Source organism: Meleagris gallopavo, chromosome 23 (assembly GCF_905368555.1).
Source record: "Meleagris gallopavo chromosome 23, MGAL_WU_HG_1.1, whole genome shotgun sequence".
Classification (NCBI taxonomy): domain Eukaryota; kingdom Metazoa; phylum Chordata; class Aves; order Galliformes; family Phasianidae; genus Meleagris; species Meleagris gallopavo.
Window position 1 is genome coordinate 4,307,214 of NC_139426.1, and position 27,784 is coordinate 4,334,997.

A 27,784-nucleotide genomic window follows, 5' to 3' on the forward strand; every position below is an offset into this window, starting at 1 on the left:
GCTGTTGTCAGCCCAACACCGTCGTGCCTCTGTTGGTTTGGAAGCTGCTGTGCTGAGTCCTTCAAACCCACAGCCACGTGGAGTGGTTTTGCTGTTTCCTCCCAGCAGCCTGCAGGTGTATGGCGGCACGCACGGTGCTCCTGGGCACTCAGCATCATCATCCCTGCTGCAGAGGTGTGGATCGGGAGTGCCGGCCCCCATCCCCATCCTGCCTCTGGGCAGAGTAAACCTCTCGGCCCCAACCTCATCATCCCCATGGATGGGGCTGTAGGGACAGGGGTTGCTCCATGCATCTGTCTGTATTACCCCACGCCCTACCCTGCTGGCCCCCCCACCCCTGAGCAGCAGGAAGAGGTGGGAAGGGGCCTCAGGGTCCCTGTGCACAGCCCCAGCCCTGAGCAGGGGGGAGCGTCCAGCTGCACCTCTTAGCAGGTATTTCAGTACCTCCAGCCCTGAGGTCCTCCCTCCCTACCCCTGCAGCACCTGTCTGAGGCAGTGGGCTCCAGGACATGCTTTAGAAAATATTGCAATTTATTCCTTCTCTTTCTCTCCTTCCAGAAATACACTTTTTACACCATTTCCAAGCAGCTGATTTTAAATAAAGGCGAGGGGATGTGGGTGGGTCACTCAGCAGGTGCCTGGCCCTCCCCAGCGAGGGGCACAGGGGCCAGGGGGGCGGTGGGGGCCTCCTGGGGGCTGTCGCGGGCACGGAAGAGCAGCTCGGTGGCTGGGATGACCTGCTCGGTCTGCCAGGTGGCAGCAGCGGCCCCGTACTGCTGGTAAAAGTCCGTGTCGGCCTGGAACATGACGAGCGCCTGGGCCGTGTGGATGCGGACGTGCTGCGCCAGGCTGGTGGCATCCAGGAATTTCTCCCCGCAGGAATCGCAGGCATAAAGGATCTGAGTGTTGGGGTCTGCAAGGGCAGAAGGGAGGCCCGGGGTGTGGCAGCAGCAGGGCGGGAGCCAGGTGAGTGCGATGCTGGCCCCCTCCCCTCCTCACCTGCTTCCTGCACTTGTTTCACCGCTTTGGTGATCTCTGCTTTAAGTGCTTCGGTCTCATCTGCCGTCACAGCGGCCGCCACGGGGACCACTGGAAGAAAGGAGAGAGAAGTGATGCTGAGGGCGCCGCAAGGACACGAGGCCAGGCAAGATTCAGCCCATGAGAGATCCGACCCACACCAAAGTCCCCCACGGCCAAAGCCCAGAGCTCACCCGTGAGCTGTGTGACAGCGGTGGCAGCCAGCGCCTCGGTGGCCAGCGTCACCATGTCGTCTGAGGCCACCGTGACAATGTTGAGCTCACTGCCATCTTCTGGCTCCAGGATCTTCATGCCCGCCTTGCCCTGGTGCACCGTCTTGACGTGGGAGCGCAGGTTGTCCACCCGGTTGAAGCCACGGCCGCATTTGTCACAGAGGAACGGCTTCTCCCCTGGGGACGAGAGGGAAAGCAGGAGGTTAACCATGGGTTCAGGCACACGGGGCAGCGTGGGGAGCCCTGGGGGCACTCACCCGTGTGGATGATGATGTGTTTGGAGAGGTCGCCCACATTGACGAAGGCTTTGTTGCAGACAGTGCACTTGTGAGGTCGGATGTTGTCGTGGTGCCGGATGTGGTTGGCCAGCTGGCTTGACTGCACAAACCTGAAGGGGACAGGGATGAGGACACAGCGGTGGCACTGCCCCAGCAGCACTGTGTGCAATAAGAGCACCACGGAGGACACTCACCTCTTGCCACAGCGCTCACAGACATAGGGTTTCTCCCCCGTGTGCTGCCGCACGTGGGCGATGAGGGAGCTGGCTTGGGTGAACGCCTTCCCACAGATGAGGCACTGGCACGGCTTCTCTCCTGGGGAGGCAGCAGGAGGGCTCAGCCACACGGGAATCAACATGGAACCCCTCAGCCCTCCAGGGAAAGGCAGTGTGGAGGCTGAGCCGTATCCCTACCCGTGTGGATGCGGACGTGCCGCTGCAGTGCCCCAGGGTCAGCAAACTGTCGCTGGCAGTGCACACAGACGTAGGGCTTCTCCCCGCTGTGGATCCGGAGGTGCCGCTTCAGGTTGCCTGCGTGCAGCTGCATCTCAGACAGCAGCACGGGGACACCAGAGCACCCCCATCCCTCCCTGTGCCGCATGCAGCAGGAACCCTGCAACAGCTTGGGGAGATGGGAGGGACACCTCTGTCCCGCAGATCAGCTCCTTTCAGGAGCAGCCCCAGGGTGTGAGGTGGAGGTTTAAACCCTTCTCTGTTCCCCATGGACAGTGGACACCCTGCGCAGGGAGCTCCCCACCTACCCACCCCATGCTACCTGAGGTGGTGAACTGCTTGCCGCACTCCCGACACTTCAGGGGCCCATCCGCAATGTGAATCTTCAAGTGAGCTTTCAAGTTCCCCACCTGGGAACAAACATTGGGATGCAGAGAGTTCCCCGCCATCCCCAGCAGCCCCCACGGTGGGCACTGAGCTGTGACTGCTCCAGCCCCTTCCCCAGCTCACTTGGTTGAATTTCTTGTCGCAGTGGGGACACTTGTGCTCCTTGTCGGTGTCGTGGGTCTCCAGGTGCCGCATTTTGGAGGTGGGGTCAGAGAAGGAGCGCCCGCAGTAGTCACACTGGTAAGGCTTTTCCCCACTGTGCACCAGTTGGTGCCGCTTGAGGTTGCCCGAGGTGGTGAAGAGCTTTCCGCAGTCGTCACAGCGATACTTGGCCTCCCCTGTGTGCCGCTTCTTGTGCAGGTTCAGCAGGCTGATGAGGCGGTAGCTCTTCCCACACTCCTCACAGCCATAGGGCTTCAGCGGGCTGCAAGGCACACGGGGCTGTCAGGTGAGGGAAGCAGCACAGCAAGTCCCCACCGACCTCTGACTCCGCTGCCACTGTCACAGCTCCAACAGCTGAACCAGGCGGCAGCTGTCACCATACCTGTGCGTCTTCTCGTGGGCTTTGCACGCAGCTGGGTCTGAGAAGGCTTTATTGCACTCCCTGCAGGAGAAGGGTTTCTCGCCGGTGTGGATGCGGATGTGCCGCTTGAAGTTCCCAGTGTGGGTGAACTCCTTTCCGCAGTCCTACAGGCAGACAGATGCACAGTGATGCCGGTGGCACCAAGGAACGGGAGCCCTGCTGTGGCTGCGGCCGCCCTCACCTCACACTTGTGTGTGACGGAGCCGTAGGCTTTCGACTCGGTCCTGTCGCTGTAAGTACCCGAACGCAGCAGCCGCGTTTCGCCTGAGTTCTCCTGTCCAGAGTCAGTGCTCCCTGATTCGTTATCCTCAGCATTTTCTCTGCTTTCTAATTTGGGTTGTGCTGCCTTGGGGATTTTAGCCTCCTCTTCATCCTCCGCCATCGCCTCCCCCTCTTTCTCCTTCCCTTCCAGCTCCATCTCTGCATTCAAAAAACGGGGACGTGAAGGATCGAGAGCAGCATCAGAGACACAAAACCCATCTGCACTTCCTAACTCTAACCCCAAGTTTAAGCTGATGCAGCTTAGACCCTGCCCCGCTCCCAGGAAGGGAAAACAGCAAAGGCCCCGCTGCTGTGCTCACCACAACGCACCTCTTGCCTCAGTGCTTGGAGCATTGCTGCTCTTCTCCCTGGGGCTCCTGTTGCCCACCTCGCTCTCTGCTGGCTGCAGGCGGCTGGGGGATGTGGCAGCAGGGCCGACTTTGGCAGCACTGTCCACACCTACAAGTGGCAGAGTGTCTGAGCCACGTTCAAGAAGTAATGGGCAGCAGGACAGGGCATCTGGGGGGAGTTCAGAGCTCACCTCCTGGCTGCTGACCTTCTGCAGGGCCCTCTTTGGCATCCAGTTGCTCTGCTGGCTCCTTGGGCTGTGTTGCTGCGGCCACAGGCGCCTCTTCCTTCCCCTCTTGGCTGGGAGGAACTTGTTTTGGTTTGTCAGAATCACCTTGCGTTACTGCTGCCACTGTTTTGCCCTCAACAATCACCTTCTCAACCCCTGCAGAGGAAGAAAACTATGCCATCAGGCCTCTGTGGCTTGCTGGATGAGGCGAAACAAAACAAGAAAGCTACGTACCAAGCTCAGTGAGGAGCTCCCGGCTCTCTACAGGGCTTTCTGCCAGCACTGTGAGGGATTTGAGTGCATTGCAAGCGTTGACAATCTCCTGCATCTGGAGGAACCCTGCCACAGCCAGCACATCTTCCACATTGTCAGGGTTCAGGCTCAGCTTGGCCGTGTACATGAACTCCAAAACCTGCCCCAACCCTGCAAAAGACACAGCACATGCTGCAAGCTCTCACTTGTGCCACCCATCTGGCTGTGGGATTTCCAGAAGCCTTGGATCCTACCTGCCACGTTGCTGATGTCAAGGTGCACCACATCCTCCTTCTGGTCCACAAAGAGCATCCTGAAATACTCACTGCATGCTGCCAGCACGGCTTTGTGGGCCTTGAAGTTGATGCCATCCACCACGAAGGTGCAGTCGCACAGCAAGCCCAGCTGCCGCAGCTGGTTCAGCTGTTCCAAAACCTGCCTGCTGTGCTGAGGGAAATCCATGGCTGTGGGCAGAAAGCAGAGCTGTAGTGAGGTGGTGCTAAAACCCAAAAGGGGCGGGAATGGGGCAGAGCACAAAGCCAGGAATCCTAAGAAACAGAAGGCGGAGGGTCAGCGGACCAAAGGAGGTGGGATCACTGCAGACATCTGCAGGCAGTGTGAGCTCACGTACTCGGTCAGGGCTGGGCAGGCCAGTTCAGCTGGGGCAGCTGCTGCAAGCCACAAACGCGTTCCTTCAGCTGCTAAGCACAGGATGGGCGTGCAGCGCGACGAGGGAGCCTCCTCCTGTCTGCAGTGGGTCGTAGCAATGAGCTCACAACGGTCTTCTGCCGTGCTCTGCAGCCTTGATTGCAATTACCCCTTGGAGAGGAGCAGCAAAAAGAAACCTGCAGGAAGGAGGTGTTAGGGGCTTAGTTTGCTCAGCTGAGAAGTCAGAAAGATAGAAGCTGGAAAGGAACCATTAGGAAAAACCACACAAGATTGTGAGTTTGCTCTCCTCTGAGCAAAGATGCTCTGTGTCTCCTTCCCTTGCCTCTCCCAAAACACAGGATGATTTTCAACCAAACACCAACAAACCACCTGCCCCCAAACACATCTATCAACAGCCAGAAACAGCAATACTTGCATCAAGATCTATCTAAACCCTCATATATACATATAAAGACTAATTAAACTTTGCAAGGGAAACTTTGCTTCACTGGAAAAAGAGCATTTTCCCAGCAGCACAAACAATGCTGCCTTATGTACTCAGAAAGCTCTGAGCCACATGCAAACACAACAGCATAGGACTGGGAGCAGAAAAAAACAAAAAGGAATACAATCAGGACTGCTAAAGAAAGTAGCTGATATTGGCACAAACCCTTTTCTATTGGTGCTGTGACACACGAAGATGTATCAAAGCCCCCTCGCTCAGCTCCGTGCCTGAAAAACATTGATAAAAGAGGAGTGGTGCTTGGTTGCAACCGTGTGCCAGAAAGATCTCAGGAACAGAATTGGGAACCATAGAATCATAGAATGGCCTGGGTTGAAAAGGACCACAATTTCAACCCCTCTGCTATGTGCAGGGTCGCCAAGCACCAGACCAGGCACTATGAGGAATGAGAAGTTCGTGGCTCTTCTCCCGAATCCACCCCTCCCTGGTGCTGAAGTCAGACTCAACCCAGCCCTCCAGGGAGAAACACACTGCAAACCCTCTGTTTTAATCTACAAAACTCATTGCTTCAGAGCCGTGCAAAACTCGCAGTGGTTTCTTGCTGCTTTTTTTTTCCTACCCCACACCAAGGGGCTGTGACCTCCATGCAGACAACATGCAGCCAGAACCAGACACCCTCTGATTCCACCTTGTCAGAAGGGCGTGGGTGCTGCTTTCCCTTCCCATCTCTCCCTGACAAAGCTGACAAGCCCCTCATTACCCGACCCACCACAGAGATGGAAAGCTCTGCTAGCAGAGCACCCACACACACAGCAAGAACCACAGCCAGGTCCCAGGGAGCAGCCCACGCAAGTGTGCTCCCCAGGGTGCGAAACTGCGGGGAGAAAAGGAAGGAAAGCCAAGGGAGCAAGAGGTGCTCAGCAACAGGAGACGTGAAGCAAAGGTTTTATGCCTTCTTTCCTCCTTCAACGCCCAGAAGTTCTCACTGCGAGGGGCTGGGAGCTCTCCCGTTTATTAACAAGGGCTCGCACAACACAGTGGAGCAGAGAAACCCTTTTTTTGTTGCTGTTAAATTTCTGAGGTGCTCAGAGGTGCCCTCAGCTCTGGGGCCGGGCGGGCAGCAGTCAGGCTCAGCGCAGGGCCTCACCTCAGAGCTGGGTTCAACGCAAAGGGGGACTGCACCCCAAAACCAAGGCCTCCTCCTAGGCCTGCCCCCAGGCCTCTACCAAGAGGCTCTTAGCCTCCTAGCAAGCCTCCTCCCAGCCCCCCCAGGTTCTCTCCCACCGCCCTCGGCCCTACCTGCCATGCCGGCCCGCCGGCGGCCTCAGATCACCGCCCGTGACACGGCCCAGACAAAGGGCGCCGCCATCTTGGCACCGGGCGGAAGCGGCGTCGCCCCTTCCCGCCCACCTCCGGCGGCACTGCGCCTGCGCGCCCTGCTCGGGGCGGGGACGCGCATGCGCGAAGCGCAGGAGGCGGTCGGGTCACGTGACGCGGGTGTTTTCCTCCCTCCCCGGCCCGGCGCCATGTTGGCGGGCGTTGGGATGGGGCTGTCGGTGTGGGGCGGGCAGCCGGCTGGGTCCCGCTGTGTTCTGTGGAACCGTGGGCTCAGCTTCGTGCCCTGTGCGTCCGTGGTGGCTGGTGTTCTTCCTTGAGTGTCTCTAAGCCTGGGGATGAGGGTGTGCCGCGATGATGGCCGGGTGACCCCACAGGGAGCGGGCCCCGAGGTACGCTCTGTGGGGATGAAAGGCGCCGGAATTATCCAGGCGAGGTCCTGTGTGCTAAGGGAACTGGGTGGGTGGGGTTGAGGGTCTTGCTCAGGTCTTCAACAACCCAGATGGTTGTCTGTGCTGCTCCCCATAGGAAAGGTGTGGTGCAGGGATGGCCGCTTGAGAAGAGCGTCGAAGCAGTGTTGTTCTTCACAAGATGCTGGTGAGGCAAGGACAGCCCAACTGCTACAGCTGTGCAGGCAGCAGACTGGAGACTGCACCATATTGCTGTTCCTCCTGTATCAGCTTCCCTGTCAGGCGTGTGTGGCACGGCCAGCGTGCCAGCGATGAGCCCCTCACAGTGTTCAGCGTTGGAACTCTGAGCTGCTTTTCACTCTGTCCCCAACTCCCACCCCAAAACTAGGCAGCTTTGGGGAGAAAACCCCTTTTTTCCTCCCCTTAGGTCTTTTATCTGTACCCCTCGCCACTAGATGGCACTGTGTGACTGCAGTGTGTGGGTTCCGGGTGCCATGGGGTGGCATTTGGGGGCACAGTGGGTGCATCCTGTTGCTCATTTCCCCATAGATGCGCAGTTCCAATTTTCTGAGCTGTACTTGGCTCTTTGGGAGCAAAAAGCTACCGTTTAAACATTTTTCATTGCAGCAAGGGGTCCACCAAGCCCTGCAGCAGCTCCTGCCGTACCCGAGGTGAGCATGGGACAGAAATAAAACAGCGAAAGGCAGCAGCTAGATCCCTTTGAATGACCTTGTAGCATTACAGGCATGTCAATGCTGATCATAAGCCATTATGGGACAAGCCATCCTCACACCCATGCCAAGGTAACATGAGCTGTGTGGTTTCTATAAACAGCCCTGTGCTGTGTTTGTACACATGGGGTGGCTTTGGGGCAGTGGTTGGTCCCACAAAGGAAGGAACCCTGGGTTTGGCAGCCTCTCTGCCCCAGCCTGCTGCCGTCTAGGGTTTGGTGATGGGCAAAAAGGAGAAGGGGGTTTGGTGACCTTCCAAGGTGGGCTGGCAGCCGAGCAGCTGAGGGAAGGGCTTAGAAATAGAGCGGCCAGGAAGAAGTGAGTCACTGGGACTGGAAATAAACAAGGAGGTGGGCATGGAGCAGGGATGCTGGGGCCAGCTTCTTGTTTGCATCCAGGAGGCATTGTGGTCCCTGCTACTGAGGTACCCATTGGAGCTGAGCCTGCAGCTGCTTTGTCCCTTTAACTCAGATCCTCTGGGGAAAAAGCATCAGGAAAGCAGAAGAATGAAAGGAGACAGCAGTTCTCAGTTATCTCTCACAACCCAGTACAAGCTGTATATACAAAGAAAAGCTCCAGCAGAGGGTCAGGGAAGGGCTCCTCCCCGGCCTCGCTCCTCGTATCCGTCCTGCAGGCAAACCCACAACCACCACCGCCACCACGACTGCTGTGGGACCTCCAGGTCTTCCCAATCCAGCCCCAAAATGATGCCTGCAGTTCTTGGGGGTTCTGCAGTGAGGGATGCTCATGCTGTGTGCGGGTTTCACCTCATACCTCCTAGGGAGCCTGCGGGGAGCACTCCCATCCCCTCCACAGCATCCCCTCCATCCCAAACCAGCAGGGTGGCAGCCAGCTTGCCAGAGAGCAGACAGACAACTAGATAAATAAGGGAGCACCCCACACACTGACCCACAGGGCAGGGAAAAAGCCCATCCCCGGCGCTGGCCCCAGCCTCTCAGATTTTGATCTCAGTCCGGAAGGTCTGCTGGACGTGCTCGGTGTGTTTAGCCGGCTGCCGCATGGCGCGGATGGTCAGCGTGCCGTTGTCCCCCAGCGAGGATGACACTGACGTGGGGTCCACATCCTCGGGCAGCTGGCACTTATGGGTGAAGGTGTTCATGACGGTGCCATCCGCGGCCAGCTGGGAGGGGAGAAAAGGGCGATTTTAGGCTGCAAGAGGCACAGGAGAGCTTTGTTTCTTTGCCCTTGGGTGAGGCTCGCAGTGTCGCCTTGTGTGTGGTGTTAATATTTATAATCTCCTTGCGGGTGCGTTGGTGGGACGTGAGTCACCTGGGGCTGGTAGCTGGAGAAACAAAGGTGCTGTTTTGGGAGCTGCTCCTGGGGCGTTAAGATTTAGGGTGTGTGGGAACAGCACCTGGGAGAGGACGTGGGACGCTGCAGCAAAAATAAAGGGCAAAAAGATGAGGAAATTGGGACTTCAGTGCTCAATTGGTGATGGCCAGGACTGTGGGGATGTTGTGATAGCCGGGTGGGGGTCTGGAGGGTGGCAGCATTGGGGTGGTGATGTGGGGTGCCGGAGGGCGTGCTCACCTTCTCAGCGTGCACCTCAATGTGGTTGTTGGAGGTGGTGACAATGATGTCCTCAGGGGCGAAGTCGCTGACGTCCACTGTGAACTGGTAGGTGTTGCCCAGGGTCTTCACGTTGCCATTGGTGCCAGGCCGAGCTGTAGGGCAGCGCAGGGGTCAGCTCGTCCCCGTTCCCCCCGATAATTCCCTCCCAAAATGACACCTTTCCTACAACTCTGTGTTGAATCCAAGCTCTTCACCCTCCTTGGGGTGACCTTGGACTGCAACGGGACCCCAAAAGGTGAGGTGCGCCCTCGCAGAGATCCCATTGTAGGGACTTGCCTGGGAAGCCCATCGGCTCGTGGGGCCTTGCGAAGCTCCCAAAAAGCTCCATGGGGCAGGCGGGCGACGAGGAGCGGCTGTGGTGGTGGAAGCTGTGCTCCGACCGGAAAGCTGAGGAGGATTTCAAGTTCATCCACTCCAGAGCAGGTCAAAGGGGCCAATGGCACCTCCTTACCCAGCGGCACCGGCTGTCTCGAGGGCGGCCACCGAGCTTATAAAGCCCCGTTTGGCTCTCGGCCACCTTCCAGACCTCTTGTAAAACCGGCTAAATTTAGGTCCTGCTACATCACTCTGGGCGCTGTGGAAATTTTTTCCTCTCTCCCCCCCTTTCGTTGGCTCGGCTCCTCCCCGTCCTGGACATGGTGGGGGGAACCTGATTCCACTGCTGGCATTCCTGCCCACCAGGATAATGCAGTGGGCTGAGGGGCATGATGCTCGCCCCCACCCACTGTCACCAGGATGGGGGTTTTGGGAAGCTCCAGTCCCAGGGCTCCTTGCATGGGGAGTGATAATAGCAATAAAAAGTCATTAGAAGTGTCCTTGACGGAAGCATGGAGCACTCCAAGCTGGCAGCTCCGTGCAGGAATCTGGGGGGGGGGAGGGGGTGCAAAAATCTACATCATTTGGAGCTTTCCTCCCACCCCAGGGCAGCCGAGGCCACATTTTGGGGTAGAAAAGGAGGGCTCGGCGAGTGGCTCGGCAGAGCAGACCATGTAAGGCTTTATTCCCTGCGCTGACCCACCAGACAGCCCTGCCAAAAAATGCAGGGGGTTGTAATGTGAGCAGCCCCCCCTCTGTGCTGAGTAATTCCGGCAGGCGCCTGAGTCACCCTTGGCTGTCCACATGTGTGGAGATGCTCAGAGCATCGCTGGGCACTGCACTGCTCCTCCATGCCCCCTCAGCTAGGGCTGGATGTATCCCCATCCCCCCTTCCCTTCCCGAGGCGTATTCGGAGGCTGAAACCCTTCCCTTGTTGCTCCGGCTGGCTCCAGCCCGCGCAGGTCTGGCCACCTTGTCAAGGTCGTTTATAATGAGCTTGTTTGCAAACTCATTTCCACCACAGCGCTGGCACAGCCAGCAGCATCGAGCCGGGCAGCCCCAGACCCCCAAAACACTCCCGGGATGGACCCCCCCAGCCTGGAGCAGGAAGAGGAGAAGGTCTTGGTGTCGGAGCACAGCTGGCGGCCCTTCCCCAAAGCCCGTAGGAGGCTGCGAGGTGAGACCCCTACCCCTAGTTTTGGACACACTGAGTTGGTTTTGGGATCTTCTGGGAGGTTAGCACCCTGTTGCCCCCATCCCGGTTCTGCAGGGTGTCTGGAGGTGGTGAAGGGGCTGCTCTTCCGTGTGGGCGAGGACTGGTATTTCCTCTTTGTCCTGGGGGTCCTCATGGCCACCATCAGCTTCATGATGGACCTCATCGTCTTCAGGCTCTACGAGGGTAAGGAGGGGCTGCAGCATCTCCAGTTTTGGGGGAGAACCTGAAAACTGGGGAAAGCTGGGAGGCTGTTGGGGCATCTCCCCTCCCAGCACTTCTCCTCCAGCCCACCGGTGGCTGTACCAAGAAGTCGGTGATTATTTGGTGCTCAAGTACCTCTCATGGACCATCTACCCTGTGGCCCTGACAGCCTTCTCCACCGGCTTTGCCAACAGCATCACACCGTATTCGGGAGGTGAGTGGGGACCCCTTGGGCTCCCCAAACCCCCCGCAGTGCAGGGTATCCCTAAAACTTGGAGACCCACCCCCTCAAAACCTGGAGCCTTCAAAACCTGGAGCTCTTCACACTTGGAGCATCCAGTACTTGGAGGCTCCTCCAATCTTGGAGCCCCCCCAACTCAGAGCTCTTCTCCCCCACCAAGGCTCCGGCATTCCTGAGCTCAAGACCATCCTGAGCGGCGTGGAGATGAAGGAATACTTGGCCATCAAAAATTTTGGGGCCAAGGTGGTGGGACTGACTTGCACCCTTTCTGCTGGCAGCACCGTTTTCCTTGGCAAATTGGTGAGCAGGGAATTGCAGGCAGGAATTTCAGCACAGGCTCAGTGCCAGGGTTGCTCAGTGCTGTGTCCTCTCCATGTCCCCAGGGTCCCTTTGTTCACCTCTCCTCCATGGCTGCAGCTTATCTGGGGAAGATGCGGACCTCGGTGATAAGGGAGTATGAGGTGGTGGCAATGCTGGAATATTATTTTTTAACCAGTTTTCTCTCCAAACCCAAAGCGTTTCAGCTAAACCATTTCCTCCACAGGACAAATTCAAGCAGAACGAGATGCTGGTGGCTGCTCAGGCTGTTGGCGTGGCCACTGTTTTCGGGGCTCCCATCAGCGGTGAGTGACCCCACTGCCCCTTTCCCATGAGAGGGACCCGCAAATCTGAGTGAATCCCCTCCCTTTTTCCAGGGGTGCTGTTCAGCATCGAGGTTATGTCATCCCACTTTGCCGTGCGGGATTACTGGCGTGGGTTTTTTGCTGCTACTTGTGGTGCCTTCATGTTCCGCCTCCTCGCCGTCTTCAACAGGGAGCAAGGCAAGGCAGGGCAGGGAGCAGCCCTGCAGTGTCCTTTGTCCCCCCCTAAAAATCCATGTGCCCCTTTCTTCCTCCTCAGAAACCATCGCTGCTCTTTTTAAAAGCGACCTCAAGATTGATTTCCCTTTCGACCTGCCAGAGACTTTCTTCTTCATGATTTTGGGGTAAAGAAGGACCTACTGAGGACAGGCTCCTTGCCCTCACAGTGCCCGTACCCTGCCTGAATCTGCCCATATCCTTCCCACTTCCCTGCCTATATTCTGCCCATAACCTGCCTGCGTTCTGCCTGTCCCCAGCCCGTTTCCTTGTGCACACCCTGCCCAGCTCTGTCTGCACACTGCCATCTCTTCCCCAGGGCCATCTGTGGAGCCATCGCCTGCGCCTACCTCTTCTGCCAGCGCTGGCTGCTGGCGGCTGTCAAAGAGAACCGGCTGACAGGCAGGCTGCTGGCCACCGAGTGCGTCCCGTGTGTCCCACCCCACACATCCTTGTGTCCCCCCAGTGTGTCCATCTGTCCCGCTCACTACGTCCTCGTGTCCCCCAGTGTGTCTGTGTGTCCCCTGGTACATCCGTCTGTCTCATCCGCCCTTCTTTCCACAGCAAACCCCTGTACACAGCGCTGGTGGTGCTGCTGCTGGCGTCCATCACCTTCCCTCCAGGCCTGGGCCAGCTGATGGCCTCCAGGGTGAGCAGGGCTGAGGGCTTTCCCGTCAGCCCCCACCCGACCCCCACACCCATGCCATTTGTCTGTCTGTCTAGCTGTCCATGAAGGAACACCTCATCTCTCTCTTCGACAACCGCTCCTGGTTTCTGCTGGCCCAGAACGCTTCCATGTCCACCACCCTGCTGGGAGACCCACGGGGGCTGTGGCAGGAGTGGTGCCATCCTTCAGCCACCATCTTCGGTACTTTGGTCTTCTTCCTGCTGATGAAGGTACCTCATTGTGTCCCCAGCCCCACACCACAACCTGCTGTTCCCATTCCCATGTGCTGTGTGCCCCCTCAGTTCTGGATGCTGACCCTGGCCACCACCCTGCCCATGCCTGCTGGGTACTTCATGCCTGTCTTTGTCTATGGTGAGTCTGGGGGGTCCTGCCCCACTTCTGGGGGGCACCCAGCCCTGGGCTACTCCTGGGGGAGCATGGGGTACATCCAACGCATTAGGGGCGAGGAGGATATTAGGGGGTTGGGATCTGATACGCGGGGGGCACAGGGATGCATCCAGCTCTTGAGGTGCATGTGATCTTGGGGGGACTACAGGAGAGTGTCCAACCCAGTTTGATGTGTGGTGGATAAGGGAGTTGCATCCAGCACTGGGGGCTGCACCTGGTCTGGTTCTGTATTTTTTGGGGGGTGTTTCTTGGGGGTCCTGGGCTTCTCCCTCTCCCCGTCTCCAACCCCACAGGAGCAGCCATCGGGCGGTTACATGGGGAGGTGCTGGCCTGGCTGTTTCCCCATGGCATCCGTGCAGAGGGCACGGCGTACCCCATTGTCCCCAGTGGATATGCACTGGCCGGTAAGTGGATGACATCGTTGGGTGGGGACAGTGGGGCCACCCCAATCCTTGTGCCAGTGCCACCACTATCTCATGTCATAGGCGCTGCTGCTTTCTCGGGTGCTGTCACCTACTCTGTCTCCACCGCCCTGCTGGTGTGTGAGGCCACTGGCCACATGGCCCACGTGCTGCCCGTCGTGCTGGCTGTGCTGGTGGCCAATGCCATCACTCAGAAGTGCCAGCCTTCCTTCTATGATGGCACCATCATTGTCAAGAAGCTGCCCTACCTGCCCCGCATCCGCAGCCGGCACATAGCGTGAGTATCCTCACAGGCTCTGCTTTGGGGGGGATTCCCTGGCAAAAATCATGGCTTTTTGTCCCTGTTCTCCAGCTCCTATCGGGTGGTGGTGAAGGAGTTCATGGAGCAGCAGGTGGTGGCTGTGACCAAGAGTGATGGCTTTGAGGAGGTGCTGGCGGCCCTCACTGCCACCACTGATAAAGAATACCCAGTGGTGGAGAGCAAAGGTAGGGTGGTAGGTGTGCAGGGGCCTGGTGGCCATGGGACGTGGCCTTGTGGTCACCTCACCTGGCTCCTGTCCCCACAGGATCACCCACACTGGTGGGCACCATCAGCCGTGCCAAACTGGTGGCCTTCCTGCAGAGCCACGAGCACCCACAGGCACCCCCAGGGCTGCTGCAGGAGAAGGTGAGTTTGGGGCACCCAAAAGAGACATTTTTTTCACCCCAACATACAGTGCATCACTTTCTCTATCCCACTGCAGCCAGCCTCCACTGGGACACTTGGGGAAGACTGTGCCATTGAGCCCATCGTACTGCAGCTGTCACCGTGGACCTCACTGCACCAGGTTTGGGGTGGAGGAACAGGTGACAACGGGACCCCCCTAACCCAGAAACATTTGGACTATGTCCCCGCTCTTTGCAGGCACATCACCTCTTCGAGCTGCTGAAGCTGCAGTGTATCTTCGTCACCCACTATGGGGAGCTGGTGGGGGCTGTCACACGCACCGAGGTGCCAGCAGGGACATTGGGTGAACATGGGGTGGGGGGCATGAGGGGACAGCACCCGTCCCAACTCTTCCTTCCCCTTGCAGCTGCGCAGAGCCATAGAGGAGCTGGCCAAGGACGCGTGACCGCCCCTCCTGCTGCTGTGTTAATTAAATGGCTTTTGGGGTCATATGGTTAATTTCAGGAGCTGTCTGGGGTGCAGAGCATCCAATCCTATTGCCACCGCGTTTCGGGGTCGCTCTGCAAAGCAGGGTGTAGCATTTCAGGGTGCGGAGGGTGCAGCTGATGCTAATGAAGGGCGGTGCAATTAATCCTGGGCATGCCCAAGCCCAGCTGCAGGAGGGGTGAAACGAGGTCAGCGCCAGAGGAACACCCAAAAAATGGGGCTGGAGCTGGGCATGGCAGCGCCAGAGGGGTGCGGGGGATGGCTCTGTGGGGCTGGGGCCAGACAACACCCATGAGAGGAGGACACCATGGCGGGGGTGAGAACAGTGATGGGTCTACAGAGTAGGGCGGCGGGAGGTCCACACCATCCCCACCACCTGGGAAAGGTGCTGAGTAGATACGGGGACCACAGCACCCATAGACCCCGTGGAGCGTGCTCAGTGGGTTGGGGGCAAGCAGAAGGCGATGGGAGCACAGCCCCCATAGAGATGAGGGTGCGCAGCAGCCCCTGCCCCACGCATCACCCTGCTGCCAGCTCCTGCAGGGATTGGGAGTTTCACCGAAACTCCACACAGGGAGGGGAAACCGAGGCACGGCGGCACCCGGGCACGGGGCGTGGTGATGTGCTGTAGGGCCAAGTGCCAAAAAAAAGGGCAAAAAGCACCAAAGAAAGCATGCTGAAGAAGCTCCACAACCGCACACCCCTCGCTGCGGGTTTGAGGTTTAAAAAAAAAAAAAAAAAAAAAAAAAAAAAAAATGATGATAATAAATGCTTTTTCCGGTGTTTTTCCCACCCGGTTATTTGCAGGCACCACGCAGCCATCCCTGCTGGTGTTTGGCAAAGTGACCCTGAATTCCTCGCGGGTTTGGGGAGGGAGAAGGGAAATGTGCACAAATGCTTGAGAAATGCTTTAAGGTTTTCCAGCCTCCTTAAAATAAACAAAGAATAGAGGTTTTCCCCCCCCCCCCCATACTGGCTCTAAAATCCCACTCCAACTCAGCACTGATGGACGCTGGGGTAGAAAAAGAGCACAAAAGTTTTATTCAAATCCAACTCACTGTCGTGAAAATCATGAAAACCTCATAGAATCCATTAAAAAAAAAAAAAAGGGGGGAAAAACCCCAAACCTCCCCCCTACCCCCCTTTTCTTTTTTCCTCTCCCTTCTCTCCTTTTACCTCTCCGAAATCTGAGACCTTTTTGATTTCTCTCAATAAATATACAAAAATAATAAATTAGAAAAACAACAACACCACCGACAAAAAAAAATAAAGAGGTAACACTGCTTGTCAGCAGTAAGGCAGAGAAAAACCAAACCAGCGGTGGGAGAGGAAAACAGGAGGGAAAAAAAGGAAGAAGTAGTGAAATTGAGGGCCAAAGCTTTGTGGCTCAGCCCTTTGGGTTTTTTTTTTTTCCTTGAAATGCAGAAAAAAAGGGGAAATTCCCCCCCAAAACAGCCTCCCCCACTTGAAATTGTCATTTTATGGGGGAGGGAGGGGTTCCACCTGTTTTGTCCTCAGGACAGCGATGGCAATGCGGTGAAATCCCCTGCCGGGAATAATATTAATAATAATAATAATAATAATAACAGCAACAACCACCTTAAAAAATATTAACAACAATAAATAAAGCGGAGGGTGGGGGGGATGCCGGGGGTCTTCATTTGCCCGTGTGGAGTCAGATGGGGACGCCGGCGGGGCAGAGCTGCTCCTGCAGCCCCAGCAGGCTGTAGGCAATGCGTTTCTTGTGGCCGGGCAGGCGTACCCCGATCTTCTTGAGGTCACTGTAGGGGAAATATAGAAGGGGTGTTTAACTACAGGTGGAATTTTTGGGGGTTGAGAACGGCAGCAAAATGGGCTGGGTTGGAGGTGGTTTGATTCTGAGCGTGACGTAAGGCTGGATCTTGAGCAGCACTGGGGGCATCCCACCCCCGAGCTCCCCAGGGGAGGGGATCCAGCCTGAAAGGGGATCCCAAGGGACGGAGTCCAGGGCAACGCTGTCCCCAAAGCCACCGCCACTCACTCGTTTGTCATCTGCAGCACTTTCTCAATGGTGTTGTAGCCAGCAGCAGCAAAGTGCTCAGCGTATTGGTGCATCTTGATGGACTCGAGCCACTCAGGCACCGAGCGGAAGGGAACGCCGTCGGAGCCGCTGGTGCTGGGCAGGCGGATGGAGACACTGAGGAAAGCCAAAGGAAATGACATCAGCACACAGAAATGTACGGATGCAAAAGGAAAAAAAAGAAAAAAGCATGCAGAAATGCAGGACTGCAAAAAAGTTTACACAGAGGTACAGGAAAGCGTGTAAAAAGCAACAGGCTGCCAAAAAAATTCATGCAGAAATGAATGGAAGAGGAGACGGCAGTGCAAAGATGCAAGAGTGCAATAAAAAAAAAATGCAGGAATGGAAGACGTGAAAACAAGGGGAATGCAAGGACTGGAGAAAAAGTCATGCAAAGGAATGAGTGAGAGCGAGGAAAACTGCAGGAATAGAAGGTGTGGGAAATAATGCAGGAATGCACACATGCAAAAAATAATGCAAAGAAAAACAACGTGGAAAAGTGGAAGGGTGCAAAAAAAGCAGAGGATGCAAAGGTTCCTGCAGCTCACCGGGGGTCGAAATCTGCCAGTGCCTTGAGTGAGTCGGGGGCGCGGACGAGCTTGTCCAGGATGCTGACAATGTCTGCAAATTTGGGGCGCCGGGCACGTTCCTGCTGCCAGCACTGCATCATCAGCTGGTACACAGCCGAGGGGCAGTCCAACGGGGCGGGCAGGCGGAAGCCTTCATTGATGGCTTTCATCACCTGTAAAGGCATCCCGGAAATGCAAAGAATAAAGAAACGTGCCTAACAAAGCCCCCAGAATAACAAAGCTGGACCCCAAAAGAGCAAAGCTGGCCCACCCGGAATAGCAAGGTCATCCCTCAAAGTCAGCCCCACAGAAAGCAGTCATGCCAAATAAGGCACTCAGCCCCCAAGGCAGCCCCCCAAAATAGGGTGCCAGAGGGCTGCAGACGCTCACCTCGTGGTTGGAGAGCTCCCAGTACGGGCGCTCGCCGTAGGACATCACCTCCCACATGACGATGCCGTAGCTCCAGACGTCACTGGCAGAGGTGAACTTGCGGTATGAGATGGCTTCGGGTGCTGTCCAGCGGATCGGGATCTTCCCACCCTATTGGGGGCAACGGCGTCACAATTCCCCAATGGCAGGGAAAAAGAAAGGAGGCAACGATGCAGAACCGTACCAAAACCCCCAAAATCCTCTTTGGTGGCACTTACACTGGTGGTATAGGTGGCTTCGGGGTCATCCTCCAGCACCCTCGACAGCCCAAAGTCGGACACCTTGCAGACCAGGTTGCTGTTGACCAGGATGTTGCGTGCAGCCAAGTCCCGGTGCACGTAGTTCATGTTGGCCAAGTACTTCATGCCCGCTGCGATGCCCCGCAGCATGCCCACCAGCTGGATGACGCAGAACTGCCCATCTTTTTCCTGAAAGCACAGAAAATAACCCCAAATCCCACATCTTGTCACTACAGGGACGTTCACAGAGCCAGGTCTTGTCTCCACGGGGATTTTGGGGCTGAAGTCCTGCTAATCCCACCCCGGGGATTGGGATTCCGGGGTAATGGGATTCCATCACGCATCACCTACCCGCAGGAATTTGTCCAACGCGCCGTTTTCCATGTACTCTGTGACGATCATGAAGGGTTTGTCTGCAGAAAGAGAGCCAAAATGTGTTGAAAAATTCTGAAGACCAACTCCGTGCCCTTGAAAATAATGCTTCTTGGGTGTCCGGCAAGCTTTTTGGGAAGATAACTGCGGTTTTAGGGCACTCACGCTTAGAGACGACCCCCTCAAGGCGGATGATGTTGTGGTGACAGAACTGCCCCATGATGCTGGCCTCACTCAGGAAGTCCACACGCTGCTTCTCCGTGTAGCCCACCTTGAGCGTCTTGATGGCCACCGGCACCTCCTTCTTGCCCTGCTTCAGGGTGCCCTTGTAGACCTCCCCGAATTCTCCTGCTCAGGGCAACAGAGAAGTTCAAAATGTGCTCCCTCCTCAGTTTGGGGACAGATGACAATGTGAGGACCTACCGGCGCCGATGACCTTCTGGCGGGTGATGGAGGATGGCGAGATCTCAGTGGTGAACTTGAGCATGGCTTGGTTGGGGTCTTCATAGGTGTGTGGGTCAACGTAGGTCTTGAGGGGCTTCAACTGGTCTGTGGGGTTGGCAGCCGTGTCACCCCCAAAGTGTCCTCTTTTTGTCACCCCCATGCCTTGAGCCCACCACCTCACCACTCACCAGACTTGGAGAAGTAGACATCCTCGGGGGACTGGCGCGATGGAGAGTTCCTCCTCCTCCTGCAGAAAAGCAGTGTTTGGCCCTATTATTCACCCCTGGGGTGGCAGAAAATTGGATTTGTTTTTTTTTTTTTAATCTCTCCCTACCTCCGGAGGACGTAGAGTAGAACAGTGAGGACGAAGACAACAAAGATGACACCGGTGACAGAGCCACTGATGACGGCAGCCGATGCCATGGACTCAGCTTCTGTGGGAACATTCAGAGTCATGTACACCCCACAGCACCCAAAAAAACACCCCAAATCCCCCAAATCCTGTTCCTTACCCTCAGGTAATGTCTCAAACTCATGCTCGAGGCTGAAGGCGCCATGGCCATCCTTGGTGAGCGCCTGGACCCGCACCACGTAGGCAGTGCCAGGGGACAGCTTGGGGATGGTGACAGAGGTGCCCTCACAGCGCAGCACCGAGTAGCTGTTCTCATCTGTCTGAGGAAGCAGGGAAGAGGGTGAGCGAGGGACTGTGCAGAGGACATGAGATGGGATGCAGATGGGATGCTGCTGGTGGCACCTTCTTGCTGTAGGTGACTTCATATTTCCAGACCCAGCTCTGCTGCCGTGGTGGCACCGTCCAGGAGAGGACCAAGCTGGTGGCTGTTTGTCCGTTCAGGCTCACCGACGTCACCTGGGGCGGCTCTGCGATGGAGAGGCAGTGTCAGAGGTGGTGACACCTCTTTTGTTGTGTGACGGCGGCCACGGGTGGCACCCCGTGGTGGGCACAGGGCTACGGGTGGCCCTTACCCGTGTGGTTGACGCTGATGCTGGTGCTGGCCACGCTGCGGAGCGGGCTGAAGGCTGAGACGCCGTTTCGAGCTTCGACGGTGAAGGTGTAGTTGATGTGGGGCTCCAGGTCGGTGACTGTTACCCCTGTCCCCACCAGCCCCTGGGGGGGCTGCGAGTAGCGGATTCCCCCATCGCAGGGCTGGCACTCTCCACTCTCAGACAAGCACTGCTCACAGGTGATGCTGTAGGTGACATCCTGCCGACCACCCCTGTCACTGGGAGGCGACCAACGCAGCTGCACGGTGGCCCCCAGCCCAAGAGCTATGACGCTGCGGGGGGGTGAAGGAGGACCTGGGGACACGGAGCATGACGTTGAGGTCAGGGCACAGATATAATCCCTCAAACCCCATGCCACCTTCCCAAAATGCCACTCACGGGTGCAGGGCATGGCAGCCGGGTCGGTGGGGGCACGGAAGTACCCATCCTGGCAGGGACATGCGTCAGCGGCGGCCGAGGATGGCAGCGTGTGAGCAGGGCAGGGCTGGCAGCCACTCAGGGACACCTCAGCCTTGAAGGTGCCGGGGGGACATGCTGGAGTAGGGGACAACATGGAGGTGAACACTTGGGTCCCCCATCCTCAGCCTGAGCATCATCACCAGCTTCCAGAGATTCAGAGCATTTCACCTTATTGCACGGCTCGTTATTACCCACCATGAATGGGGGAGGCTCCTCCCATCAACCCACCCCTCTATCTGGGGGAACCCTGCCAGTCCGCCCCTCTGCACCCGATGCACTCGCTGTGTCAGCTACGCAAGGCCGTTCCAAGGCTTCCCCCAAGGACACCGGAGATGCCCAAGAATGCCCAATTGCACTGAGGATCCCTGTGCACCCCCAAGAGTGCTGAAGATACCCCAAGAGTGCCCCCGGGGGCAGGGATGGCTCTCAAAGACACCCCAAGACAGGGCATCCCCACCCCCACACCACTTATCCACTCCCACCGACGCTCCCCATCCCCACCTTGACATTGCTCTCCCGCCGCCTCGTAGCCAGCCTGGCACTGGCACTGCTCGATGGGCACCAACCACTCTCCATCCATGTTGCAGTGCAGCATCGGCACCCTGTCAGCCACCGCGTGCTCCACGCAGGCACCCTGCACCTTCGCCAGCTGCTGGGAGTCAGCGCCTGCCACCGTCTCGGGGAACACCGCCAGGCCCCGCAGCACAGCTGGGCACGTCTTGTAGTACACCCGCACAGACAGCAGGGACACGCAGGCCCCCAGGTCCTGAAAAGCCAGGTAGAAACCTTTCCGGCGCAGAGGTCCCACCGAGCGAACCTCCACGTTGAGTTTGACGTTGCGCGTCTCAAAGTCTTCTTGCACCGTGATCTCATCCGGAGCAATGGTGTCAATCTTCTTGAACTGTCGCTTCTGGAAATTGGTGCCATAGTCAACGTCAGATTCAGCATAGAAGAGGTTGAAGGTCTCCTTGCAGGAGCCGCCGCCTCCAGGGAAGCTGTTGCAGTCGCGGACGGTGAATTTGAGCTCGATGAAGATGCGCTGCGCCTCGCTGCGGTAGATCCAGTTGGTGCGCAGCCAGTTCTCCTGCTCGCCCTGCAGCACGCTGCACACCGCGTAGATGTAGATCCCAGAGTCGTTCAGCACGTGCTGCTGCAGGTCCCACTGCACCACAGGGAGAAATGGGTCGGTGGTGCTGCTGCTCCCCAGCCCCATCCCCATAGACAATCCGTCCCCCTGGATGCTCCCCATTCCCATCCCCACAGATGTCCCTGTGGACAGTCCCGTTCCGTGTCCCCATCCATATGGACGTCCCCCCATCTCATGGAAGTCTTCCCATCCCAATGGATGTCCCCTGTCCCAATTCCCAAGGATGAACCCATCTACATCCCCAAGGATGGTCCCAATCCATCCCTGTGGATGATCTGTCCCCATCCATACCACCATCCCCATCCCCATCAAGTTCTCTTTCCTCATGGTTGATCCATCTCCATCTGTATGGATATCCCCATTCACAAGGACATCCATTTCTCCATCACCATGGATGCCCCCATCCTATCCTATTCCATCCCATCCCATCCGCGATGCTGGTTTGAGGAGAAGCTTGCTGGATGCTCACCCCTTTGCCATAGGGCTGGGTGAGCCAGCCCAGCTCCCCTTGAGCCTTGGCGAAATCTAGCAGGACAACTGTGGGAAGAGGAGAGAAAGGGACCATTAGTGGGATGAGCACAAAATCAGGAAGATGCCAACCAGGACCCACAGACAGCCTCAGGACCTGCAGGGCCACCAATGCACTCAGATGCCTCTTGAGAGCACAGATACCTCCAAGTCCCCCTGGAACCCACAGACGACCTCAGAACCCACAGACGCCTCCAGGACCAACAGATGTCCAGCAGGATCCACGCCTGTCCCCAGAACACCCAGATGCCACCTGGATCCACAGAGATCCCTGAGATCCACACATATAACGTTCCTGGGGCCCACAGATGTCCCCAGGTCCCACGGATGCCCCCATAACCCACGGAAACCCCCAACACACCCAGACACCCCCAGCACCTTTAAATACCCTCAAATACCTCCAGGACCCCCGAAGGTCCATGGGACCCCTGTAAATCCACAGGACCCCAAAACCCCCAGGAGCCCCCACCCCGTACCACCGCCCCGTGTCCCCCCAGGTCCCTCAGGGCCATCAGGAGAGGACATGCCCCAGCATGCTGAGGGCGGTGGCCGGATCCAGCACCGGGGGAGGAAGAGGAGGAGGAAGAGGAGGCCACGGCCAGGGCGGAAGCGCCCATGAATCAGCCCCCAGGAATGCGCCCGGCTTCGCGCCTGCCGGGACAGCCTCAACCCATCCCCCAGGGTTGGAGTTTGGGGACGTGACCCCCACAGTGGGGTAAGCACTGAGAACGCCAAACTCGTGCCATATTTCACCCCACAGGGCCACATATGGGGAGAAATCGGGCACAGCACTGCTTTCCTGCAGCTGGAATTCCCCCAGGAGGGGAAATCTGGCACGGCTGGGTTTGTGGTGTGCACCTTTTGGGGCTCATCCCCACCTGCACGGCCACGACCACGGCCATTCCCATCCCTGTCCTTACCCTCCCCTCACTCCTTCCCTATCCTCATCGCCATCCCATCGCTGCCCTGACACCCAGTGCCCCCCACCCCATCCCACCTCAGCCCCTCTCCACCTCCACTCCCCATTCCTACACCCCAACCGTGGCTTCAGTCCCCCCTCCTCACTCAAATCCTATTTAGTTGCGAGGTGGGGGTAATAAACCACCCCATCCCCTTCCTTTCCCTTTGCAGAACCCACACCCGGCATTTCACACCCCAACTTTGCCATATTTTCACTTCTTTCACCCCAAATTGTTGACCATAGGGACGCTCCTCAGAGCACCCCGAATCCCGCCTCCCCTCCCCATGTAAGGCTTATAACCCCCATCCCAATAAATTCCTTCACCCCCTCAATTCCTTCACCTCCCAGTAAAACAAACCCAACCACCTCCAATTTGCCTCAAAAATCCCAAAGCTGAGCCCAAACTGCCCCATAGAGCCCCACGGAACCGGAGGGGGGGGGAAGGAGGGGGACGGTTTGTTTTCCCAGCACTTTTCGGGCTTTCCTGACATTGTTCTCAGCTCCAGCACCGGATCCTGCCCCGGGAACCTTCCTCGTACGGTATCTTTATGGGGCGGATTTATCAACTTTGGGCTCATTTCTGCCCTTCTCCCTCCCCCCCCCCATATATTTAAGCGGTTCCCACCAGCGGTGTTGAGGGATCCTCACTTTTCCCGACTGGGAGCCCACCGCTCGGCACCCACGGACTAAAAGTCCCGAACTCTCCGTTTTTAATCATTACTAACCATTAGATCGTGATTACTGATATTAAAACGTCTCCTTTGCCCCCCCCTAAATCCCAAACCAACTGTCCCCCAAAGCCCAAAACGCTGGGAGCTCTCGGGTAGAGAGGCGCTGAGCTTCATTGCAACCCCCCCCCCCCACCCCACATCCCCCCCAAAAAAGGGAGAAACAATAAAATATTGGGGCGGGGTGGGGGAAGGGGGGGGGGAGAAAAAGGAAAAAGTTCTTAAATAATGGGATAAAGTTTGGAAGGGGGGAAAAAAAGGAGAAAAGAAGGGAAAAAAGTTGGTTTTGGGGTCGCGGCGGTTCTCACCTTCCTTGGGGGCGGCGGGGCCGATGATGAAGAGGAGGAGGGTGGGGGGGATGAAGGCTGCCGGGGGGGCCATGGCGGGACGCGGCCCCGCAGCTCCACGCACTCCGTGGGAGCGCTCCGGCTCTGTTCATTCATGCCCTGCTGACGTCACGTGGCCCCGCCCACCAATAGGAGAGCGGGGGGGCTCTTAAAGGAACAGCGAGTCTCCGAAGGGGGGGGAAGGGGGGACACACCCAGAAAGCGGGCGGTCCCCCCAAAGTTTGGCTGTGGAGAGCCTACCCGCATTTGGACCCCTCGGCACACGAGGGGTTAAAGAGCCCCTCCCCCCCCATCTGCCTTTCATTCATGAAACGGCGTGGGAAGGGGGGCGGCCAATGGCGGCGGGGCGGGGCGTAGCGGTTCCCACCCGCAGCGCTGCGGGGTTGGGGGGCTGGGGGGGGGGGGTCAGTGCCCGGTGAGCGCTGCGGGAGCGTGTCCTCTGTCCGTCCGTCTGTCCAGCTGTCCTTCTGCTGCATGGCCTGTCCGTCCCTCTGTCTGGCTGACCAACCCTCCCCCCCACCCACCTGTCCACCTGTCCAGCCCTCAGCTGTCTATCCAAGCACTTCCCTGTCTGTCTGTCCGTCCATCCACCCACCCGTGTGTCCGCCCACCCCTCTGTCCCTCCACCCATCCCCCCATTCATTACCCCATCCATCCATCCCATCTACCCCTTCATTCATCCATCCACCCACCCACCACCCATCCCTGTCCATCCGTCTGTCCGTCTGTCCATCCAACCCCTCCCATCCCCATCGGCCACCCCCACCCCTCATCACAGTGTTCCCTGCTGCCCCCCCCCCACCCTCCCCATCTGCCCCCACACTTTTGGGACGTTTCCAGCACTTTCTCCCAGGGTTGCGACGCGCCTGGATTGACCGGCTGGGCTGGCCCAGCTGCTCCCCAAAACCTCACCGCACCCCAGGCCCCACTGTGACCCCGACTCATCCCATGCCACGCCCCACATCACTGCTGTGGGGCGGGAGCTGGGGTTCCCCAAATCCCCATTAGGGCCTTTTGGGGGCAGTTGGGATCCTGTCTGCTTGGGGTCCCTCCCCAAAGTCCCAGCATCCTCCAGCATCCCAAATCCACATCACTCCCAGATCCTACAGGGACAGCACCCACCCAAACAGCGACCACATTCCCCAAACCCCAAGGACCCCGGGCACCTCCTTCTCCCGCACCCCAAAATGTAGGGACTCCTTCCTCTTTTCCCTCCCCTCTCCCAAAAAAAAATCTCCAATCCAGAGTTTGGAAAACCAACACTGTTTAATGGCAGGGGGAGCCCAGACGCCACGGTGAGGGGTTCCCACGCCCCCAAAACACAGAACCCCCCACCAAAATGGGGTTCAGTCCTCGGGGGCCCCCTGACCCTCTGGGATGACACCAGCTGCCATCTGGTCTCGTTGCCACAGCTGCCCCACCAGGGCATCCAGCAGTGGGGCCATCCGTGCCAGACCCCCCCGGCCGACCCCAGAACCCCCTGCCCGCAGCACCCGCAGCCCCCAGCTGTCCTCGAAGGCAGCCACGTCCGACTCCGTCACAGCAGTGTGGGGACACAGGTCGAATCTGAGGACATGAAGGGGTTATGGTGATGGCAGCACCCCAAAAATCTGACAGAGCTGGAGGTAGGGGGAACAGGGAGGGGGATGCTGGGATTTGGGAGGGCTGAGGATTTGCGGAGAGATGAGATTTAGGGTGATGGGGATATGGAGGGTGCTGGGATGTTGGGCATTTGGGGTGCTGGGATTTGATAGGGTTGGGGCTGATGGAACTTTGGCTGCTCTGGGATGCTGAGGGTTAGGGGTGCTGGAAGGTGATGGGGTGCTGAGATGCTGGGGATGGGGGTGATGTGGATGCAGAGTGCTGCGGGATACCAAGGATTTGGAGCGCTCAGGATTTGGGGTCTCGGGGGAGAGCAGGGAAGGGCAGTGGAGGGGATTCGAGGTGCTCTGCTTCAACGGGGTGGTGGCTGCTGGGGACCCCCGGTACCTGGTGCCCACCACCACGCGCAGCGTGTCCTCGCCGGGCTGCAGCACACGTGCCATCCGCGCCGGCAGCTCCTCGAAGGACGCGCGGTCGGTGAAGGAGAAGAGCAAAAGGACGGCGTCCGCCTCCTCCCTGCAGGCCTGGAAGAGGAGAGGCGACCGTCGCCCACCTCATTGTCCCACATCCTCCCCCCCACCCCCGACCCCACACGTGTCCCCAACTCACGGGCAGGAGGTGCTCGAACTTCCGCAGGGCACTCTCCCCGCAGTCCCAAAAACGCAGCTGGAAGAGCAAGGGGCGCTCGGAGCCCAGCGGCATGGCGGGCCAGAACAGCGTGCTCACCTCGATTCCTGCGGGACAGCAAAGGGACACATCCAGCCAACGGCCTCACTGCACCGTGACACATCCCACAGACCCCATGTCCCCACCGTGTCCTGTGTCCCCGCCATTCTGTGACACCAAAAACCCCCACGGACACCCACATCCCTGCGGTCCCCACCATACCATCACACTGAGAGCCCCACAGACCTCGTGTCTCCGCTGTGTCCCTATGGCACTGTGACACCGAGCACCCCATGCCCTCACTGTGTCCCTACGATACAGTTAATCTGAGCACCACACAGACCCCATATCCCTATGGTCTCCACCATACCACGGCACAGCATCTCACAGACCCCAGATCCCTGCTGTCCCCACCACACCATGACACCAAGCACCCCACGGATCCCACGTCTGTGCCCCCCACCACACCATGACACCAAGCATCCCACGTCTGTGCCCCCCACCGTGCCACGACACCGCGCATCCCACCAATCCCATATTTCCCCTCTGTGCCCTTATGCCACCGTTACACTCAGCATCCCCACCGTGTCCCTCCCACACCGTGACCCCGAGCCCCCCCACATCCCCTCTCCATACCCAATGTCTCTCGGTGCAAAGGGGGCGCGGGGCTCCCAGCCAGCGCTGCCACCAGCGCCGTTTTGCCCACCCCGCTGCGTCCCGACACGAAGAGTTTGTAGGTGACCGTGGGGACACTGAGGGCGGGGGGCAGCGCGGGGCGCTCCAGCAGCCCTTGGGGGGGGGGAAGAGGGAGGGGTGGGAGAAGAAGGGGGACGTGTGAGGTTTTTGGGGGGTTTGGGGTTTACGTGGGGGGGGGTTAGGGAACGCTGTGGGGGTCTCACCAAAAACTCTGCGCTGGTTCTTGTGGAGGATGGAGGCCAGGTAGGGGCGGCCGGGGGGGGACAGCAGCCAGCCCGGCTCCACCATCGCGGGGTGGCACCTGGGGAGCACACGGGGAGACCCCCACGGCCGTGGGGCACTGCGCCCCTATGGGTCTCCATTGCACCCAGTGGGCCCCCGCGCCCCTACCGCTCCCGCATCCCTCTCTAAACGCGCCGTTGTGGGGCGCCCCGTTACACCCCCTACCCGCCCACGGGGCCGCGCATCCCGCCCCGAGCCCGCGTCCCACCCGCGTGCCGCCCCACGGCTCCCCGAACGCCCCCGGGCAGCGCCCACCCCCCGCCATCCCTCCCCGCCGCGCTCCCGCCTCCCTCACCCGCGGCTGCTTCCGCCCCGGTGACGTCACGCGGTGGGCGTGGCCTCGCGCAAGCCCCGCCCCTTCCGGCGGCTTCACGTGGGTTGCGGTGCCGGGGTCAGGAGCTGGAAGCGATGGGTTTCAGCCCTATAGGCGACCCCAAAGCTACGGGTTACGGAGAGTTAGCCCTATAGCTACCCCTACACGGACCCCCAGACCTCTATATTGTGAGCCCCGTGTGCCATAGGTTACCCAAACG

At 58.4% G+C, this 27,784-nt stretch overlaps 5 protein-coding genes across 21 annotated transcripts; 1 reads left to right on the top strand and 4 right to left on the bottom strand.

The window, feature by feature from the left end:
- Window positions 1-513: 513 nt before the first annotated feature.
- Window positions 514-6,586, bottom strand: ZBTB17 (zinc finger and BTB domain containing 17). 2 transcript variants are annotated; one of them, XM_031556706.2, is made up of 17 exons: window positions 6,451-6,582; window positions 5,359-5,420; window positions 4,672-4,885; window positions 4,295-4,504; window positions 4,023-4,211; window positions 3,753-3,944; window positions 3,542-3,670; window positions 3,132-3,370; window positions 2,912-3,054; window positions 2,491-2,791; window positions 2,303-2,390; window positions 1,942-2,058; window positions 1,723-1,843; window positions 1,508-1,638; window positions 1,212-1,427; window positions 1,000-1,089; window positions 514-913 (listed from the first exon to the last, which is right to left on the bottom strand). In XM_031556706.2, the coding sequence occupies exons 4-17, from the start codon at window positions 4,500-4,502 to the stop codon at window positions 624-626; spliced, it is 2,454 nt and encodes an 817-aa protein (XP_031412566.2). In that variant the 5' UTR covers window positions 4,503-4,504; window positions 4,672-4,885; window positions 5,359-5,420; window positions 6,451-6,582; the 3' UTR covers window positions 514-623. The 2 variants fall into 2 exon arrangements, with proteins under 2 accessions (XP_031412566.2, XP_010721294.2); XM_010722992.4 differs by lacking the exon at window positions 5,359-5,420 and having other exon boundaries at window positions 6,451-6,586.
- A 79-nt stretch (window positions 6,587-6,665) lies between these two features.
- On the top strand, window positions 6,666-14,703 carry LOC100544372 (chloride channel protein ClC-Kb-like). 11 transcript variants are annotated; one of them, XM_085242413.1, is made up of 22 exons: window positions 6,666-6,878; window positions 7,015-7,088; window positions 7,524-7,567; window positions 10,560-10,712; window positions 10,806-10,934; window positions 11,038-11,166; window positions 11,354-11,493; window positions 11,577-11,654; window positions 11,738-11,816; window positions 11,889-12,014; window positions 12,094-12,178; window positions 12,370-12,471; window positions 12,615-12,699; window positions 12,774-12,947; window positions 13,020-13,089; window positions 13,419-13,529; window positions 13,611-13,824; window positions 13,900-14,033; window positions 14,114-14,214; window positions 14,291-14,374; window positions 14,452-14,538; window positions 14,621-14,703. In XM_085242413.1, the coding sequence occupies exons 2-22, from the start codon at window positions 7,078-7,080 to the stop codon at window positions 14,657-14,659; spliced, it is 2,175 nt and encodes a 724-aa protein (XP_085098539.1). In that variant the 5' UTR covers window positions 6,666-6,878; window positions 7,015-7,077; the 3' UTR covers window positions 14,660-14,703. The 11 variants fall into 11 exon arrangements, with proteins under 11 accessions (XP_085098539.1, XP_085098543.1, XP_085098542.1 ...); XM_085242417.1 differs by having other exon boundaries at window positions 7,015-7,083; XM_085242416.1 differs by having other exon boundaries at window positions 7,015-7,699.
- Window positions 8,135-9,722, bottom strand: HSPB7 (heat shock protein family B (small) member 7). The gene is made up of 3 exons (XM_003212290.5): window positions 9,497-9,722; window positions 9,179-9,312; window positions 8,135-8,768 (listed from the first exon to the last, which is right to left on the bottom strand). Exons 1-3 carry the CDS (start codon window positions 9,627-9,629, stop codon window positions 8,583-8,585), a joined length of 453 nt encoding a protein of 150 aa, XP_003212338.1. The 5' UTR covers window positions 9,630-9,722; the 3' UTR covers window positions 8,135-8,582.
- A 717-nt stretch (window positions 14,704-15,420) lies between the features above and the next one.
- On the bottom strand, window positions 15,421-24,096 carry EPHA2 (EPH receptor A2). Of its 3 annotated transcripts, none has more exons than XM_085242411.1 (17): window positions 23,967-24,096; window positions 21,911-21,978; window positions 20,796-21,456; window positions 20,214-20,369; window positions 19,797-20,129; window positions 19,567-19,691; window positions 19,325-19,484; window positions 19,147-19,246; window positions 19,001-19,059; window positions 18,792-18,917; window positions 18,534-18,716; window positions 18,348-18,409; window positions 17,976-18,185; window positions 17,719-17,868; window positions 17,308-17,501; window positions 16,721-16,876; window positions 15,421-16,481 (listed from the first exon to the last, which is right to left on the bottom strand). In XM_085242411.1, the coding sequence occupies exons 1-17, from the start codon at window positions 24,037-24,039 to the stop codon at window positions 16,376-16,378; spliced, it is 2,922 nt and encodes a 973-aa protein (XP_085098537.1). In that variant the 5' UTR covers window positions 24,040-24,096; the 3' UTR covers window positions 15,421-16,375. The 3 variants fall into 3 exon arrangements, with proteins under 3 accessions (XP_085098537.1, XP_031412565.2, XP_085098536.1); XM_031556705.2 differs by lacking the exon at window positions 23,967-24,096 and adding an exon at window positions 22,368-22,509 and having other exon boundaries at window positions 19,147-19,243; XM_085242410.1 differs by lacking the exon at window positions 23,967-24,096 and adding an exon at window positions 22,368-22,509.
- A 1,156-nt stretch (window positions 24,097-25,252) lies between these two features.
- On the bottom strand, window positions 25,253-27,652 carry CPLANE2 (ciliogenesis and planar polarity effector complex subunit 2). Of its 4 annotated transcripts, XM_085242242.1 has the most exons (6): window positions 27,547-27,640; window positions 27,173-27,270; window positions 26,910-27,062; window positions 26,217-26,341; window positions 25,995-26,131; window positions 25,253-25,571 (listed from the first exon to the last, which is right to left on the bottom strand). In XM_085242242.1, exons 2-6 carry the CDS (start codon window positions 27,255-27,257, stop codon window positions 25,352-25,354), a joined length of 720 nt encoding a protein of 239 aa, XP_085098368.1. In that variant the 5' UTR covers window positions 27,258-27,270; window positions 27,547-27,640; the 3' UTR covers window positions 25,253-25,351. The 4 variants fall into 4 exon arrangements, with proteins under 4 accessions (XP_085098368.1, XP_085098370.1, XP_085098367.1 ...); XM_085242244.1 differs by lacking the exon at window positions 26,910-27,062 and having other exon boundaries at window positions 27,547-27,652; XM_085242241.1 differs by lacking the exon at window positions 27,547-27,640 and having other exon boundaries at window positions 27,173-27,497.
- Window positions 27,653-27,784: the final 132 nt, after the last annotated feature.